General features: G+C 47.7%; 1 protein-coding gene across 1 annotated transcript in view; it reads right to left on the bottom strand.

Moving 5' to 3' along the window:
• Positions 1-17134, bottom strand: part of ASTN2 (astrotactin 2) — a 354170-nt gene that overhangs the window by 204653 nt on the left and 132383 nt on the right. The window contains exons 6-7 of the mRNA XM_055802618.1: positions 16350-16496; positions 4352-4519 (exon numbers count right to left, since the gene is read on the bottom strand). Of these exons, the coding sequence (XP_055658593.1) occupies positions 4352-4519; positions 16350-16496 (315 nt within the window). The remainder of the gene's footprint in view (positions 1-4351; positions 4520-16349; positions 16497-17134) is intronic.

Below are 17134 nucleotides of genomic sequence, written 5' to 3'. Positions count from 1 at the left end.
CGGGACAAGACACATGTTTGCACCAGGGTTGGCACCAGGGTTTCCCATAGATAGAGGTGTGCATGAAAGAAAAGTTAAACCCTTGCACCAAAACGCTTCCTTAAAGAGTTTTCTGTGTCCCTGTGAGACAGCAGATGCGGGCCTCTTTTGAGAAACTGATTCGGAGAAAATTAAAACACATATAAGGATGAACAAGGGTCTTAATAGTTCATGAAATTCCCGACTTCAATGAACAAGCACAATGTCTTCAGAGAGCTGCTCCTCAAGCCAGGGTTGGCCCCTGGCCGAGGCTGTGGCTCCTCCAACAACCCCAGCAGCACCAGCTCCCAGCGATGCTCTCTGCAAAGCTTCTCCTCTTGCCCTCGCTATCTGCTGTCCCTGGCCTTTGGGGATGGCACTTTCCAAACCTGAGTCTTTGCTTCATCCTGACAAGAAATGCAATTTCCATAATGCAATTTAACCATGGAAGAAACAGAAAGCGGCTCCTGCCCGGCCAGCCTGGCACAGAGTACGGAGGGAAAATCTGGAGTTAATGTGACAGTTATCCCTCCTCTCCCCCTGCCGCAAGTCATTCTCTTCACCCAGATCCATCACAGCACTTAAGCGAAGTTTAACTTCCAAGGATTGCATCTGGGTTTACGCTCTGCATGGATTTCATTCTCATTCTCATCTGCTCAGCTCCTACGTCACGCCGCCAAGGAAGATCTCCCTGGGCACAGTGTGTGGCTGATGCAAGGAAGAAGCGAGAGTGCCCAAGGGTGGACCAAGGCTGATCCACGGTGCCATGGCTGTCACCTGGGGAGAACACTGCCCACAGCTGACCACGGCAAGGCGAGAAGCCACCTCCTGCAGCATTGGTGGAGCAGGCCAAGCCAGGGAGATGGGCCCAGGAGTGGCTCCGTATAGCAAAACTCATTCCTCTTCCCTCTTCTCCATGGTCTTTAGACAAGCACAGAAATGCCATTACAAGAACATTAGCAGCTACAGGATTAAACAGTCTAATGGCAGAAAATGAGAGTGTAAAGACAGCACAGATAACCTTAACTCAGCCCCCTCGAAGGCATGCATTTTGATTGCTGTTTATGTATAACACTTCAGCCCGAAGCTAAATTAGCTTGGGAGTTAACTGCCTCATGCCCTGCTTGGTGCACGAAGCAAGCTGTGCCGCCACATGAAAAGAAATCATATATTACATGGTTTTTGACCAAGTTATTAAACTCCATACCTTAGAGAGACAGAACCTCATCTTATAAAAGTCTAAGTCAATAAAGACACTAGGATCCTCCAACAGAGAAAATAGCAGAAGTGCACAAGAACAAACAAATATTACTTGATGTGCACAAAACCTGCACAATATTAAATTGAACTATTGGAGAAAATGGCTGCTTTCATAAACACAGATAAACCCTCACCAAGGCTGGTCATCTCCTGATTTACATGCTCAGTTCTGCAACCTCCAAATCTCCTCACCAGGTTGCCTTTAAAAAATGGCTTTGTTTAAAAATTACTTTCATCTGTCTCCTGCCCGCAAGACCCCTGTTCTACCCGGACAGGAGCACCATCTGCGGCTCTGGTGACAAACTAGCCCATTTGGAAGATGATGGAAACCCCTTTTTTTTTTTTTCCTCCTGCCAATTTTCAGAAAAGACCCTTCACTACCACATCTCATTTGGTCCTTACAAGCCTGTGCCTATTGCTTTGGGGGTGTCATAATCGTGGATGCAAAGGAGAGAATTTCAGTGGAGAGGTGCCTGATTTATAAATGGGGGGAAAAAAAATTTCAACACATTTGCACCTGTTAATCAAGGTAGCTATCCATCTCATTTATGCCACTGCTCCAGCAAGCCTGACAGCACAAAATCAGAGGCTGTTTCTTCCAGCATTTGGCCTTAAGGGACCGATTCTCCAGCAGGTCTCTTAAGTGATGCCCACAGAATGTGCAAGTGAATCAGTTTTATGCATACAAAGCAGGTAATTGTGCTCACAAATCAGGATTTGCATATGCTGCTGAAAACGGATGCTCTCATAAACGTTACCGGTGCCGTAAGGGAGGCCAGTGAAAAAGCAAGCACTCCTGAATTGTACACAGAGGTATCCCAGTGCATGGCACAAGTGGTGGCGCAGGCAGCATACTCCACATCTGTCCAAAATACAGAGATCAAGGAGAGCTGACTGCAAGTCCCAGAATTCAACAGACTTTCTGTTCTCTTTTCAAGCAGCACAGTCAGCATCTACCAGGATGGGGTGTTCTGACTGAACCTCTTCAGCTGAGGACAGCATCCCGACCCTGGCAAGGGACTGTCCCATCTGACATGGTGGCTGGGGAAAAGCCACCGTGTCACATCTGCAGGGGGAAGACCCTCAGCAGCCTCCATTTATTTACATATTTGCAGTCATGTCAGACCAACCAGCTTGGCTGTTTCCAAGGCAGGGAGGAAGGAAAAACATGATATTTTCCTCATGTGCAGATGTTGGTGCTCCCTCTGAAAAGCTCTGATGAGCTGGTGCTTTGCAATGCGGGTTTGAAACTCATCAGGGGGCAGCAATCATTTAATTAAAGAGTGAGTCACAAGGCAAAGACACAAGGGAAGGCAAATTAAGGTCAGGCAAGCAAAATATATTTTGGTATATCCTAGTGTTTCAGAGCCTCCGTTTTCACTGTGGATTATTATTCATACTGAAGTGGTACTTGGTGGCTGGATGAATGAGTCAGCACATCGTACGGACAGATCTTACATAAAATGCCAGCCCAGAAGAGGTCTTTGGTGCTGGGAAGGGCTTGAGTCTCACCAGACAGAGCATACATGAGCTGGGGGCTCCTGTCCAAACGTGTGGCAGGAGCCTGTGGTGCTACCACCAGGGGTGAGTCCTGCCCACAGAGGTTTGCCTACACCTCGGAGCAAGGAAGCTTTGGGACAGGGCTGTATCCACACTGCCATGGAGAGCAGCTCCAACGGTAAGACTGAAGACAGATTAGCTACAAATGTGCTGGAGGACCTCAAATGTGGTTTTGCTGCTCTTCACAGGAGAAGCCTTTTAGATTTTCATCCTCTAGATGGTCTGAGGACAAACCTCAGTCCACCCTCCTCATGGATGCTTCACCCAGCACAAGAGGACAGAGGGCAGGGGAAACCCCCAGCACCCATTGCTTGAGATGCTCACAGAGACGATAAAATCCCTGACCTGGGAAGGTTGAAATCTAGACAAGATTTATGTCCCATAGTAAAACCACAGGCCTGCCTTTCTCACGGTGATAAAAACAAATCACCCTTAAAAATAGAACGATGCTAATAAAAATAAATCTAAAAATACATGCAGTGTATCATGGAGCTACAGTCTGCCCCCAGCCCGGCATGGAAACTTCTCACCAGTTAAAGGCTGGTCAACGGTGATGAACTTCAGTGGTGCTGTCCTGGGGTAGGGTGTCACAGAGGTACTTCCAAAATTTTGTTTTCAGTGGGTGGTTACTACGTCTTAGGAAGTTTGGACATCCTAAGAGGATTTTTGATTTAGGCTTTGAAATCCAGCCTGACTGGCCAGTCCTGCTCTCTCTCCCCCGTGGCATGGCGCACCCCATGTTACAAAAACCCAGCACAGCCGCCGAGCCACCTTCCTGTGCAAGGTCCTGTCACCCGCATCAGCTGAGGAGATGGCACCTGCTGGCTGGGGTCACACACACACTTCCCACCCACGCAGACCCCCTGCCTTCATTCACTAGTTGCACGTTCGCTGATTTCTGTGTTTCCAGCCCACTGCAGGCTCCAGGACCCCCATTTATCACCCAGGAGCACACAGGCCAGAAGGAAAGGTGACACTTCTCCTTTGCCCAGCCCCACATCGCACAGTCCCAGCAGGGCAGGTTGTTGCTTCACAGGGGCAGCCTTTGCATGCAAGCAGAACATGCTCAGCAAAACGTCATTTACAGATGAGGAAAGGTGACACACTTCACAGCTCCCTGAGGAAGGGTTGGAGGAGAGATCCAACCTAGGTGACCATCAGGCAGGAGCACTAATGGGAAACTTGGTGCTCTACAGTGGAATGGCCCAAAAAGAAAAGGGACAGAGATGGGGCAAACTGACGAGTAGGTATTTGACACTGGACAGCAAAATAGCACAACTTAGAAGCAGATAAACTCCACGTGCCTGCAGCTGCCACACTGTGCCCATTGTGCCCATCCTCTTTACACTTTACTGATGGGGGTCACCACTGTGTGACCCTGCTGGTACCTCTCGGTCCCCCATGCCTAGCACCAGGCTAAAGCAGAGGTGAGCCAAGCAGGCTCCAGAGACAAACCTTCTCCCTCACATCTCCAAGCTTGTCAAGGTCTTCATGCTTCCTCAGCCTCTCTTACCTGTTTCTTGATCACACAGTTGCTCACAGGCATCGGTGGTCCTCTGTCCACAGAGGTCTCTGACCCAGGGGGATGTGGCATTGATCTGATAGTAGAGGGACAGCTTGGCTGGATTAAGCCAGTCGGAGATGTCCAAGTAGCTCCCCTCGCTCACAACGAAGCTGCTTCCTGGAGGGTAGGAAAAAAGTGTGTCAGTTAAGTGTAAAAATAATAATAAATAAAAAAAGCCAATTGTGTCTTGGCCCAATGACACTCTTCAAGAGCTGCTGTGATGTCAAGATCAACAAAATAATAGTGAGTTCACCAACACCTGGACCCAAAGAATTTCATTTGACCATTCCTGTCCATACAACTGTGCCCTAACAAGTGGTCCGCCAGCTGGAACGCTCCTATGCTCAGACATTCCCATACCCAGCATCACGGGATACTGGATTTGATTCCCAGATCTCTGCAGAAATGTGGACAACTGTAATTACCCTGATCCGTAAGATTGCAGCATCGCTTCCCCAGCTTGTGCAAGTGGTGTCCACAAGACGCCTGGATGCCAGGCTCAGGGCGCGGGTGGGCAGAGCATCGTGGGCTGCTCCCACTTCAGAGCTGTTGTCGAAGGCGAGTGAACTGCCCCAACACACAACTCCTTGTACGACTGGTCTCGTATCAGAGACACTCCCTCACCCTCTCCCTCCTGAGAGTTAGAAGTGAATTCCTGCCAAAAATCTTTTCTTACAAATTCTTATGTTTCTTTACTTTGTGAAATGTATTTTTCCCCATTGGCATCTGGGAATATGCATCATCTAATTAGCCAAATAGATTTTCAGTTCAGCCCAATCATTTCCTTATCTAACATCTGAGGCCCAGCATCGCTTGGGGGATTTTGTAGGCACAGAGGTCCTCATTAACTCTGATCTTCAATTACATTGATTATAAGACTGCCTCCATAATAGTGCTGCACAGATGAGAGGGGAGCCAAAAAAACTCTGCCACTGAGTGGTGTTTTTCAAAAGTTACCCAGGTAAAAGCCTCTAAAACGAGGGGAGAAGAAACCTTCACAGAGCAGTGGGCAAGGGGAACTGCCAGATAGCCCAGGAACCCAGAGCCACCCTTCCATGAAGTGCTAGGACTTGCAAATGTGGGCAAAATTTGCAATCATGTGAAGATAGAAATCTTTCTTAGCGATTACCCAAGGACAGCAAATCTACAGATCCAGGGCATATTTTCAAGAAACTTTAGGGCTTGTATCACTTAGTAAAAGACTTGGACATCATCTTTCTAAGCACTGCATAAGATTTTAGCTCAATGAAAGCCCAGGAGATTAAAATAGCAAGACAAAAAAAACATAGCAGCAACCACCCCGCATGAACCTGCTTGAACGCTAACTCCTAATTTCCTTCTGAAGAGAATCACTGATGCTTCAGCAAGAAGGAGCCCTTCTAAACCTTATCCTCCACCACGTTATCCATGCAAAGGATAAAATAACTAAATCCTGAAGTCAAGCATCCTAGTGAGTAACCCCATTTTCAGGCATCCTGAAGTCTCAGCGTCATACCAATCTGGGCCCTAATTTCACATGATTTTGAGTCTTCTACACTTACACTGTTTATATACCATAAACGTATTCACAGACGCATCTCTACACTCAAAGCCAATGGAGGCTGCCAAACTACTGGCTGTTCAAGCAAATGAAAATTAGACATCCGGGATCCAGCTGCTCTGGAGACACAGCAAGGCAGGAGCCTGCATCACCAAGGCAGCAGGATACATCTCAATCAGACACACGGCAGCAGTAAATTGCTGGGAAAACTCCACAGCACCAGTGGAAAGCATCGAAACGCTGAGCACAAAGTACCTTGGAGCCACGTAATTTTATTTCTAATTATCATTCTTTTCCATGAATATTTAAAGATAGCTTTAAATACCAATAATAACTATTGCTGGTTTATTTTACCAAACAGAAATGCATCAAGAACCCATTGGGAGTGTTTACCATTTACGCATACGTATCTATATAGTAACCTGTCCATCTTGCTTTCTTCCTTGTTTTTGTAGTTCCTAAAAAAGAGTGAGGCTTGGGAGGCACGTAAGCACATTCTGAGGCTCAGCTACAGGCAACTCCCTCTGCACCCAAAGACTGAAGAGTGAAACCACCAGCTCTTGATTAAATCCCTACTTAATGAACCCCACTTCTAGTTAAAATACAGCCAAGCTGAAAGTAACAGAAGCAAATCAGACATAAAATAGTCATGTAATTACTATTCATAATGACAAGAGTGAGTTGAGCTGGCAGAGCATCCTGGCCCAGGAGCTGCTACACGGAGGGGAGGACCTCATGGTCGGGGTGGGCGATGGAGCTCCCCACCAGCCCACCAGGCTGAGCTCCTCCAGGGGGAAGAAGCGCATTCATGACACTGCTGCCAGATTTTCATTTCCTTTGGAAAATCCAGCCTATTTGTTGTTGGGTGTGTAAAAAAGCCCACAATGACTACCTGTTTGTGGAAGTACCTCCTCAATCAACACCAAAATGTGACACCTGGCCAGGAGCCAATAACACCTCTTTCAGCAGAATTTTGGCATCCATGTTAAACCATGATTGGGAAGCTTGAAATCATTTGCAAATTGATAAAGCTTTGCCATATTCTGTATATAAAAAGACCTTCCCAAATACGAAGCAACTTAAAAAAGGAAAAGTCCTGGTGTTTTCAAGATTAATTACTTATTGTGATTTCACTGAGTCTGAGTGAGAAATCATCCTCAATTTCAAAAGTGGTGTGGCAGAGGTGAAAACAACTGAATCTAAAATCCCTGAATTTGAGTTCAGTGTAAAATAGAGGCTGTCTACTTCAGTCTAAGAAACAAAAACCCCAACCAAATTAAAAAAAATAAAGCCACCACCACCCCAAACCTGGGGAAACTAAAGGTTTTAGTTAATCCCCTCCTTCCTAGAAGGGAAGGGACAACTTCCAGCAAGGAAACATCTCACATCTTTGAAGCCGAGTGTGTTGCAGCTCAGCTGGGTAAGATTTCTAGATACATTCACAGACACTCTCATCACCCTCACTCCCATTGAAAATACAAACAAACATACATCCCAACCTTGATCCCTTTGTAGCTTGTCTGGGAAAAAAACAACAGGAAAAGGCATTTTACAAATATTTTGAAAGCTAAAATTCTGAAGATTTCAAAGCCTTTTCACACAGGTTTTCTCTTTATTTTCAAAGAATCCACACACAAGAAACAGTTTTCAAAAGTCACCAATGCACACTTATCAAAACCATCTTGAAAAGCTCAGAAAGGGCAGGTTGAGTATCAAATCCTTTTAGAAACTACCAAGAACAAATATTTTCTAAGCAAAAGCTGTTTCAAATGTCTTTAGCTTGCTGGGAACACCAGCCAGGCTTGTTTTCATCAAGGCGCAGCCTCTCAATGGAGGAAAATCAAGGAGGAGGGAAGGGGGGTGATGGGGAACCCCAGGGGCTCACACTGCCAGGGCAGCAGGGGGTTGACCCCACTCTGAACCACCCTCTGAAAGCCTGCCTTGAGGACCTCAGACCCCACCAAACGACCCCCACATCCAGCCTTAAGCACACCTGCAGTCACTGCCTGTGGACCCTGGGGAGCAGATCTCGGCAGACACTCAGAGAGGCCATCCACCCTGCTGTCCTCTGCTGCCAACCCCATCCCTTCCCAGGTGTCCTCTTAGCCACAAGTTTTGAGCTTTCTGCTAAAAAGCTGGATGAAATCTCCCTTAAACAGAAACATTGAGGTCTCAGGGTAAAGCAATCATCAACCAAACACGGGAATACAGCAACAAAGCAGCACCTCTCCACCCACCACCACCTCCCAGACCCCCCCCCCCCCCCCCCCCAAGCAGGACATGTCCCTCGAGCACTGGTGGCTTTATGGGCCAGTCTATGCTGGAGAGCAACACTGCAGTACCACGGAGAACATCCATACATCGCTACACAACCGCCTCCCAGCTCCACGAGGTCCGGTAGCCCTTCGGGGGACTGATTTGTTTGGGGTTTTGTATGCATGTGTTTCCCCCACCTGCCCTTTCCTTCTCCAACCCTGATCAAAGGCAGCTCAGTTAAGGCAGCATCAAAAGTTCATGTCTCTTATGCTGGGGTCTCCTTCCAAGTTCAGCGAAACTGCTTAAGCTTTGACAAAAGAGGCTAGAAGTTTTGACATTTCAAAAATCATTTTCCAAAACACATAAGGATAAAACAGCTCTGAAGAGATATCTAACAAGGGAAAAGAACAAAGCGCCCAAAAGGCAGCCAAAAGGGTTTGCCTTTTCCTTTCTCTTTTTTTCCAAGGGGAAAGATCAAAAAATATATTTTTTTTAAGAATGTCTGTTTCTTCCTCTCTCCGCTCTTTTTGTCTTCTTTGGTCCATTCACTGTTTCTTGGCCAACGAAATTCCTTTTCATCTAAAATTAGTATTTTTGTTGGAAAGCTACAGGAGGTCACGCTACAGGTTGCTATTAATGTATCCATTGCTATGTTAACATACAATTATAATCCTGTTACAGATATTTTTTTAAACACTAGAGGAAGGATTATCCCTCTTGCTCCATTCTATAGGTACAAAGAACATCCCTATTTGATTTCTTTAGAGGACTGGAGTTTTTTCCTTGTTAAACTTCAAAGAACATTTCCCAAAGAAACAACTCCTCCCCTATCAGTGTTTTCCACTGATCGGCTCTCACTCTCCTGTCCTGGTCCCAGGGAAAGAAAACAACTGCTTCTTAAGTTCTTCAGAAAGTGCAGAAGAAGCAGACAGATGTTGGATGTCCAGGACACACTGACCTAAGCAAGCAAACCAGGCTTGGTGCAGGATTGCACCCACAGACGAAGGTGGTGTTCAGCTTTACCACCCCTCTCCCGCTCAACACAAAACTAGTAATTTTGGAAAACCTGAAAATCTTCAAACTTTTAATTCTGTATTATAATTTGAATCCAAGGATAGGATCACACCAGGTTAAAATCCAATCTACCCATCTCATCTTGTTTTTCAAATGGTTTCTCTCCTGCACAAGATGAAATGCTTAAACAGAAAGCTACAAGAGCAAGTTTCTAGCTAAACAAAAGCCTGGAGACACACCTTTACTTTACGCTTCCATCAGCCCAAGTGCACACAGTTTACACCGTCCACAGGGCTTGGCTTAAGGATGTGTTGTCAGCACAGAAACTGCCTGCGTGGCCGTGGGCTGCTCATGCCAGTGGTCCCCAACCCGCCGACCATCAAACCTGGAGACCCCAGCCCCTTAGGAACACTGTCAGTCCTGCCAGAGCTTTTTCTCTCTGGCAAAGCAGAAGCAAATTAGTGATGCAAATCTGTACGTAATTACAGCTAAGACTAGAAGCGTCTTTCCTGTGGGAGGAGCAGGGTTACAGTTTAAGTGTAAAATTGCACTTTCTTGATAATTCTGACAGACTCTTTCTTTGGGTTTTCTTGGCAGTCAGTCTTGATTTCGCCAGGGCTGAACTGACAAGCAACGCACGCATTTAACTTTATAGAGCAGGTGACGACCTGGCCAACGTTTCCCAAACCCAAGCCAGATGCCATCTCCCCGGCCCTGCCTTGTGGTCAAGCTCACACTGCAATGACATCTCCCATGGCGTTATTAGACAATATAATTGCGCAGGTGTTAGTAACAGCACATCTCTGTCCTATCTGGGCCAGCACTGGCTGAGACGGAGATTAGACTCCTTAATGCTCCGTATCTCCCAACTCCCACACTCAGCCTGGGGCTCTTTCTCAGTGATGCTCTTTAGATACTGGACAAGGGTTTGGGGAAATCCAGCCTACATCTAATCACATCACAAAGTATACGACAGGTAAAGTTATGCTAAGCTTTAAAAAACACAAAGTGTGGGTGAATGGAGATTTTTCAGCTAGCTGCAAGACCAAACATCCTCCCAGGGCAGCAGAAAACACAACCAAGAGGCAGCCAGTGCAAAGTTAATATGCCACGGGGCCGAGGCAAGCTAACACCCACTCGCCAAGAGATTGCAGATCAGCAATGCTACTTGGTGGGAGAAAGATAAAGTGAAGTAGCATGTTCCTAGCTGTGCAGCCTCCAAAAATCCTCACTGCATTGCTGCATCATTGCTGCTGCAGGTATCCCATTAATTCTTTTTGGAAGGCAAGCGTGGCCTAAGCCAGCTTCTCAGGAGGGACCCACCACCATGCTGCAAGCACACAGGGCCTCATCCTGCAGATGCAGGTCAGTGTTTGCATCTCTCCATCTATGGAAAGGAGCAGGGTTAGTTAGTCAAAGACATTGTGCCTTACTGCAGTCTTCCCTCACCATCCCTCTCAAATTAGAGGGTAAACGGTGTTGACAGAAGCTCAGCAGGTGCCGGGAGATGCCGCCTCCCCAGTGGTGGGCACATCCTGCCTCTCTCCGGGTGCAGGAACTCCCAGCTCTGAAGCAGCCCCTGCTGACACCATCCAAATACCAATACCAACTGCCCTGGCTTTACTCCAATGAATTCTGCAAAGGAGAAAGGAAGAGGCATTTGCCTTCCCTTGTGAGCCGAGCTGTCCCGGCAGCCAGGCGCGCTGGCAGCAGGCGCATGGCCAAGGGAGCCAGGCTGGCACCGGGAAGAGCTGAGCGCAGGATCACAAGCCTGTCAAAGGCACGATATAAACATGATGTACTTCAGCCTCCAGAATATTATTAGTTCTTCATGCAAAGAGCATTCGCGCCGTAAAACCGTCTCGGAATCCCTTTGATCCACGCTGATACAGTTTATAAATTGATGTTAATATTTAGAGTTCATGTCTGGTAGCGCTGCAGCCATTTGCTCACACTTTCTTGCCAACCAAACAGGCACAGGAACAGGAGCGAGCTCTAATGCAGACACAGAGGTGACCTGGTGATTAAGAGCTGATAGAATTAAATGCAATTTGTAAAGCTGCCCCAAAACATGGCCACCTTACAAGAAACACGCAGGGTCCAGAGCAGCCAGATGTAGCCTTGAGTCTGCAACAGGAGAGTATTGCTTCTGCCGAAGCCCCGAGCCAGGTTTCTGTACAGCATACCAGGCACCTCTGTGGCAGAATGGCTCCGGGGGGCAGAAAACAGCAAAAGAAAAAACTTGCTTTAAGCCAACGAATTCCCTCTGCTGATTTCAGAGGGGGCTGGGACCAGCTGGAGAACATGGGGGACCCCAGTGGCAGCATCCCTTTGAAAGCTCAGAGAGATACTTTTGAGATCAGATCCCTTCCTCCGTCCTTTTGCTATATACCTGGGGTGCTGCACATGTAAATAAAAGAGCAGCTCCAGATTCTCCTTGCTGTGAAATGGGATGGGGAGGCAGCTGGGCTCCCACCTCCTGCTGCTCATTTCTCTGTGGCTGCACGTGCACATGTGCTGAGCACGTGCGCAGACAAGCACCTGAGGACACAAGCTAACGCCTGGTCACCTCTGAGGGCTGCAGAAGATTGAGCAGGAGATGTCAAAAGCAAACAATTTAAAGCAACATATTTAATTAAATTCAAAATGAGAAGTTGTTGCAAGTCCAACAATTGCAGTCTGCAGAGCTCCAGCAGTCTCTGGGGAAAATTAACACAAGCTGCTAATAGGAACATCCAATTCCACCAGCGTCTTGGAGGAAACAGTGGTGGTGGTAAGGTAGGAAATAATCTTGAGATGAAACAATTAACGATCAGCTGTGTGATAATCACAGAATGTCATCATTCAGACAGGCAGACACAGATGCATGAAGCTTAAAGGAAAAAAAAAAAGCCACAAAGAAGCTTCCTCCATCTCTGCCATCTTGTCAGACCCTCAACCCCACAGCATGGCCTCCAGTGGCAATTCCACTTCCCATCGCTCTCCTGGCTTTGTACGGGGTGCGAAAGGGTTTGCTTTCCTCCCTCCATTGCTTGCAGGGCAGTGTTCATCCTGGGGGAACTGATCCGTGTTTGCAGGAGGGCTGAAGCCCAAGAGGCAGCTCGGAGCAGAGCCCACCGCGAGGACCATGCCTGCGCGCACGGTGCCTCTGCTCGCTGACCTCCATAAACCACCCAGTCTGCAGTTCAGCAAGGTGCCAGGCAGAGGGTTTACCACATCTCCTCTGGGATGTGCCTCAGAAGAGGGGGGAAGGAGGTAGTGAATGCCCTGAGATGTCTTTGAAGTGACAGAAACCTGCTTTATGCCCTTTGCTTTATTTCCACTTATAAACCAAAGCCCTACAAGCCCCTAGCTAAATGTAGCTCGTGCTTCCTTCTGTACGCACCGGAGGCTCTCACCTGCCTCTCCTACTGAAGTACCCAGATACAAACATCCACCCACACCGTATATAACCTCTTTGCAGGCTGTAAAAATGGGAAGCTTTAATTGATACTATATTTCAAACTGTTGTGCAGCAAGGACATGCTCCAGGCTGAGTCCTCTAGGGTATCTTTCTCCAGCCCTGCCTTCCGTGCAAGCCGCTCCCATTGCTGTACCTCTACTTTTTGAATGATTACTTACACGAAAGAAAAAAACCCCAACCCTACTGTTGAATGCATAGAGCTGAGTGGCTCACATATTCATAACAGGTTTTATTACTCAGATAGAGGGACTCTCCTTCCTTTCTTCCCCCTTTGACACTGCTAAAGGGTCCTCTAAATAATGCTTTGCATTTCCATATAGTCATAAAAGCCACTACTATTCTTTCTATAAATCTGAGCCATCTCTGAAATCAGTGATGCCTTCTGCTCAGCAGAGGCAGAGGCTACCCCAAAACATGACACCCTGGAGCAGCAGAAGGGAGAGGACGCTACAACCAGCACACCCTGAGAGAAGGTTTAGAGGCACCGACCTGTCCCACTGAGGCACGAGACCCCAGCCCTCCCTGCCAGCTCCTGCCAGGCTTGCCTGGGTCTGGCTGCCCTGGGAAAGGAAGGCATAGCAGCTGTGCAAACCAGCCAGTAATTGCTCAGAGGGGAGAGGAGCAGGGCAGGTGAACCACATCAAATGAACAAAAGAAAGAAAACGAACCGAGAGAGAGAAATAAGGGCAATAGAGACAGGCTGGTTATTAATACTGCTGCTTGGAACGTATCCTCTCAGCCTTTGCTGCCAGTTGGCTTCTGGTCCCAGTCCTTCCCCTCCCCTTTCCCATCCAGTGACTTCAGTGGGCTTGGGAGCTTCTTTCTCTAACGCTGTTGCTCACTGCAGAGGGGAAAGCTGCTTTCCTCCAAGGCTGGAGGCATTTGGTAGGGCTTTTCCCCCTCCTCCTTTTCCCAGCTTGGCTTTGGCTCCTGGCGCGCTGGAGCTTGCTGGCATCTATTTAAAGTTTCCTTCAAAGATGAGTTTTCATCTGCTAGGAGAGGGATTTCTTTCAGCCTCTGCTTTTGTTTGGCTTTTCCTGCAGAGGTGTTGGGAGCTGCTCCGCTTTAAGATTTTCCTTGGCTACTGGCATCTATTGAAATACCACATTTCAAAAAGGAACGAGAGGGTACCCTTCTTTCACATGGGAGTATCTCCCATGAATGCACCATCCTTGCCTTCTCACAGAGCCTGCCTTATCACTGTGCAAAATACAAAAAAGAACAGCTTCAGGAACCAGACTATTTAAGTGCACGGCAGCATTTACGAGATGTGGTGCATGCCATCAGGTGCCATGTGCGAGGCTGGTTTCAGACTGATCACAGCTCCCAGCCTCGGCCAGGCCAAAGACATCAGCTCTGCCATCGCCTGGCTCACAGGGGGATGCCCACACCAACCCTCCTTTGCACCTAGGCAGAAAAAGATCTAAACCCACCCAGGAGATGGCCAGGGAAAAGAAGTCCCCTGTTTTCCATCAGTGTAAAACTCTGGGTGCCAAGCTGCTGCAAGCACAGCGAGCCACGTTCTTCCTGGGTATCATTAAAATTTCCCAACACAGCTCAGTTCCGCGATGTCTTTAAATTTTTTATAATATTTTGCTGTCAGTTGGGTGCCACCCTGGGATTTGTTGTTATTCAAAAAGAAGGGACAACTTTAAGAGCTTTTCTCTTCCCAGGCAAGGGACTCCGCCATCACATAAAATGATGAGATTTCAGTAAAAGTGATGGCCACTGCAAAACGTCTTGGCTGCTTCTATGTGAAGAATTTGACTGTTTCTCATAAAAAATATTAAAAAAGTTTTCACAGTTTGTAATTATATTTTACAGTTTCATTACAAAGCTCATTTTAATTCTTTTCCAAACCGTTTTCACCAGTCCTCTTGCCACTTTCTCTTCGGAAAAGTCATTAAGTCAGGACTGGAGATCATCCCATTTCCCCCAGTTTCAAGGATATTAATCTGTTTTATTGGTATTTCATTGTCATTTCCATTCGAGTGTTCTCCATATTTGCATAATTTGCATCGCCACCCCCTTCCCGGTGACAAGCACAGGCTCAGCTTTTCACTTTCTTTCTACAGAGCCACATTGCATTTTGTTTTATTTCCTTTTTCAAGGAAACGCTGTCTTCCTGGGCCAGAAGCAGGATGCCGAGGTCCTGTCTCCATCACTGCCTTCCTGGCTGACCTTCAGCAAGTACCAAAACCCACTATGATCTCCCGGTCCAAGTGAGGAACTGGCCAGTGTCCATCTCGAAGGGACACAAGTTAACACTGCGGCAGCCTCATTTCCCAAGTGCAAAACCAGTTTCTGTTCTCCAGCTATTCAGAATAATGATCTGTGAAGACTTCAGGATATTTATGTGCAGCCTGAGTAATCCTTAAAGCCTTTTAGAAACAGGTCAAGGCATAGACAAGTCCCTTGCTTCAAGTTATGCTGTTTTCATGTCTCCCCTCTACTGATGTCCCGTCCCTCCAATCTGAGATCACAAAGTAGACGCTCACCTCCTCTTCCCTTAAGGGATGAAGCTTTGATGGCTGGGATTGCCCACGTACCTGGAGACTGGGCTGTGATTTCCAGTCAGCAGAGCAGAGCAGATGCAGCCTCACCCACCAGCAATGGAGGCATCAGCTTACTGCACACAACAACCGTCTCGTAAGCACCATCGGGTGCAGACATAGAAGTGGGGTTAAGGAGGCAGCGAGGGTCAGTGGTGGGGCTGGGGAGAGCACGAGTTCCATCAGTGTTGCAGTGCAGGTAATGTCCTACAAATGCATGTCACAGCCCAGGAGAAACCACTCCTAGCAGGGCTTAATCTCACTTCAAACACACTGGTGAGTCCCTCCCCGCCACAGGGTGATAGTCTAAGCCCCCCTCCACCACCTCCTACTGCTGCCACGCCACCACACCTCTTTAACCATCTACGTCTCCCCAAAATATTAATCTCCCCCAAGAGCTGCCCTCCATCCCAGCCCCCAAAGTGGGAGGCTGTACAGGAGCTCACCATGCTGGGACACCCCAGCAGGTGGTGATGCACTGGCTCCATGCAGCATGTTTCTGGCAGAGAAAAAGTGCCTCCTCCGCATGCCCCAAGCAGCAAGATGAGTGCAGGAGCTGAGGAATTGGAACCGACTGAATAATGGGTCCCGTCTGCTGGAAGAAAATGAAATTTGCCCTCATGTTACTGAAAACTTGCACTTGACGCTCACTGCACATTATAAAGAAAAGGTCAGTGAAACACAACAAATGCAAGGAGCCCAGTTGGAGAAAACAATAAATAGTGACAGCAGCCCTTGTCTAATTTTTCAAAGCATCTCTGCCTTTGCTCAAACCCTAGCAATTTCACTCTGCACTGCTGCAAGGGGCTGGGATGAGCAGCTTTGCTGCTGCAGGACAGGAGGACATTTGTCTGTGCAGGCTCCCAGGGCTCATCAACAAGTTTAGAGGAAAACAGGAATATCCATCAGACACAAGGAGCAGTAGTAGTAGCAATAATAATAATAACAGTAATAAAGGACACAACTGAGATTTTGGCCTTGAGCTTGCAGATGTGCTTTGCTCCTCTGGGAAGGGGTATCCCTGCAGCTGAATGCAGCCAGGGCAATTCTCAAAAAGAGGAACCCCATGTCCCAAACACACCCAGGTGGGGCAGTGGGGTCCAAGGCCCCAGAGGATCTTACCATCCGCGATGAAGTGCTCAGGTACATGAAGCGTCACCTTGACAGTCAGCGGGCAGGAGAGCTGGGAGCCGCACACCACAGCCAGGACGCAGGAGCTGACTGCAATGAGGGTCAGCGCCGTCTTGTTGACAGGGCTCTTCATCGAACCTGGAAGGCAGAGAGAGGGGTGGGTGGCCACAAGACAAAGCTGTACCAGAGGCTTGCTTGGCCTTCCCCTTCCCTGTGTGGATGCAGGAGAGCCCCAGCCTTGGGGAAGGGCAGGCACTGAAAACAAAAACTCAGCTTGGTAGCACTGGAAGAGCTCCTGAAGTCTGCAAACCCCATCATTCCCATCACACTTTGTTTGGCTGGGTTTTCAACAGTCCTCCTGTTCCACTCATTCAGTTACATCCATCTTGGGGACTATATTTTCCCAGAGGAGGAAGAAAACCTGCTCAGAGCCCTGTACAGGCCCTCACCCTAGGAAGCCCTCCTCCTGCCAGGCTCCCCCAGTGAAGGCACCACCACTTCTTGCCAGCCTTGGTTTATTTGGCAAATCCTGTCAAGTTACAAAGAATAATTAAGCCAAATCTGAGGGCTGCCTGGACTGTGGCATTGTTTGCTTTCACTTAATGCCAAGAGAAATCTACACCTGTAGATGTTATATAGCACCAATGAGCGCTAATCATTTGCACAAATATATATCAATATTCAGTCATCACAAGGGGGCTACACTAAACAACAAAGCGACCTACAGAGCCAGCCACTTCTGACAGGCAGGAGATACTGCAAAACAAGTTTTATTC

The sequence above is a fragment of the Falco peregrinus genome, chromosome 1, assembly GCF_023634155.1.
Source record: "Falco peregrinus isolate bFalPer1 chromosome 1, bFalPer1.pri, whole genome shotgun sequence".
In the NCBI taxonomy this organism is placed as follows: Eukaryota; Metazoa; Chordata; class Aves; order Falconiformes; family Falconidae; genus Falco; species Falco peregrinus.
Note: the sequence above shows the minus strand (reverse complement) of the source record. Positions and strands in the feature narration are given on the sequence as shown.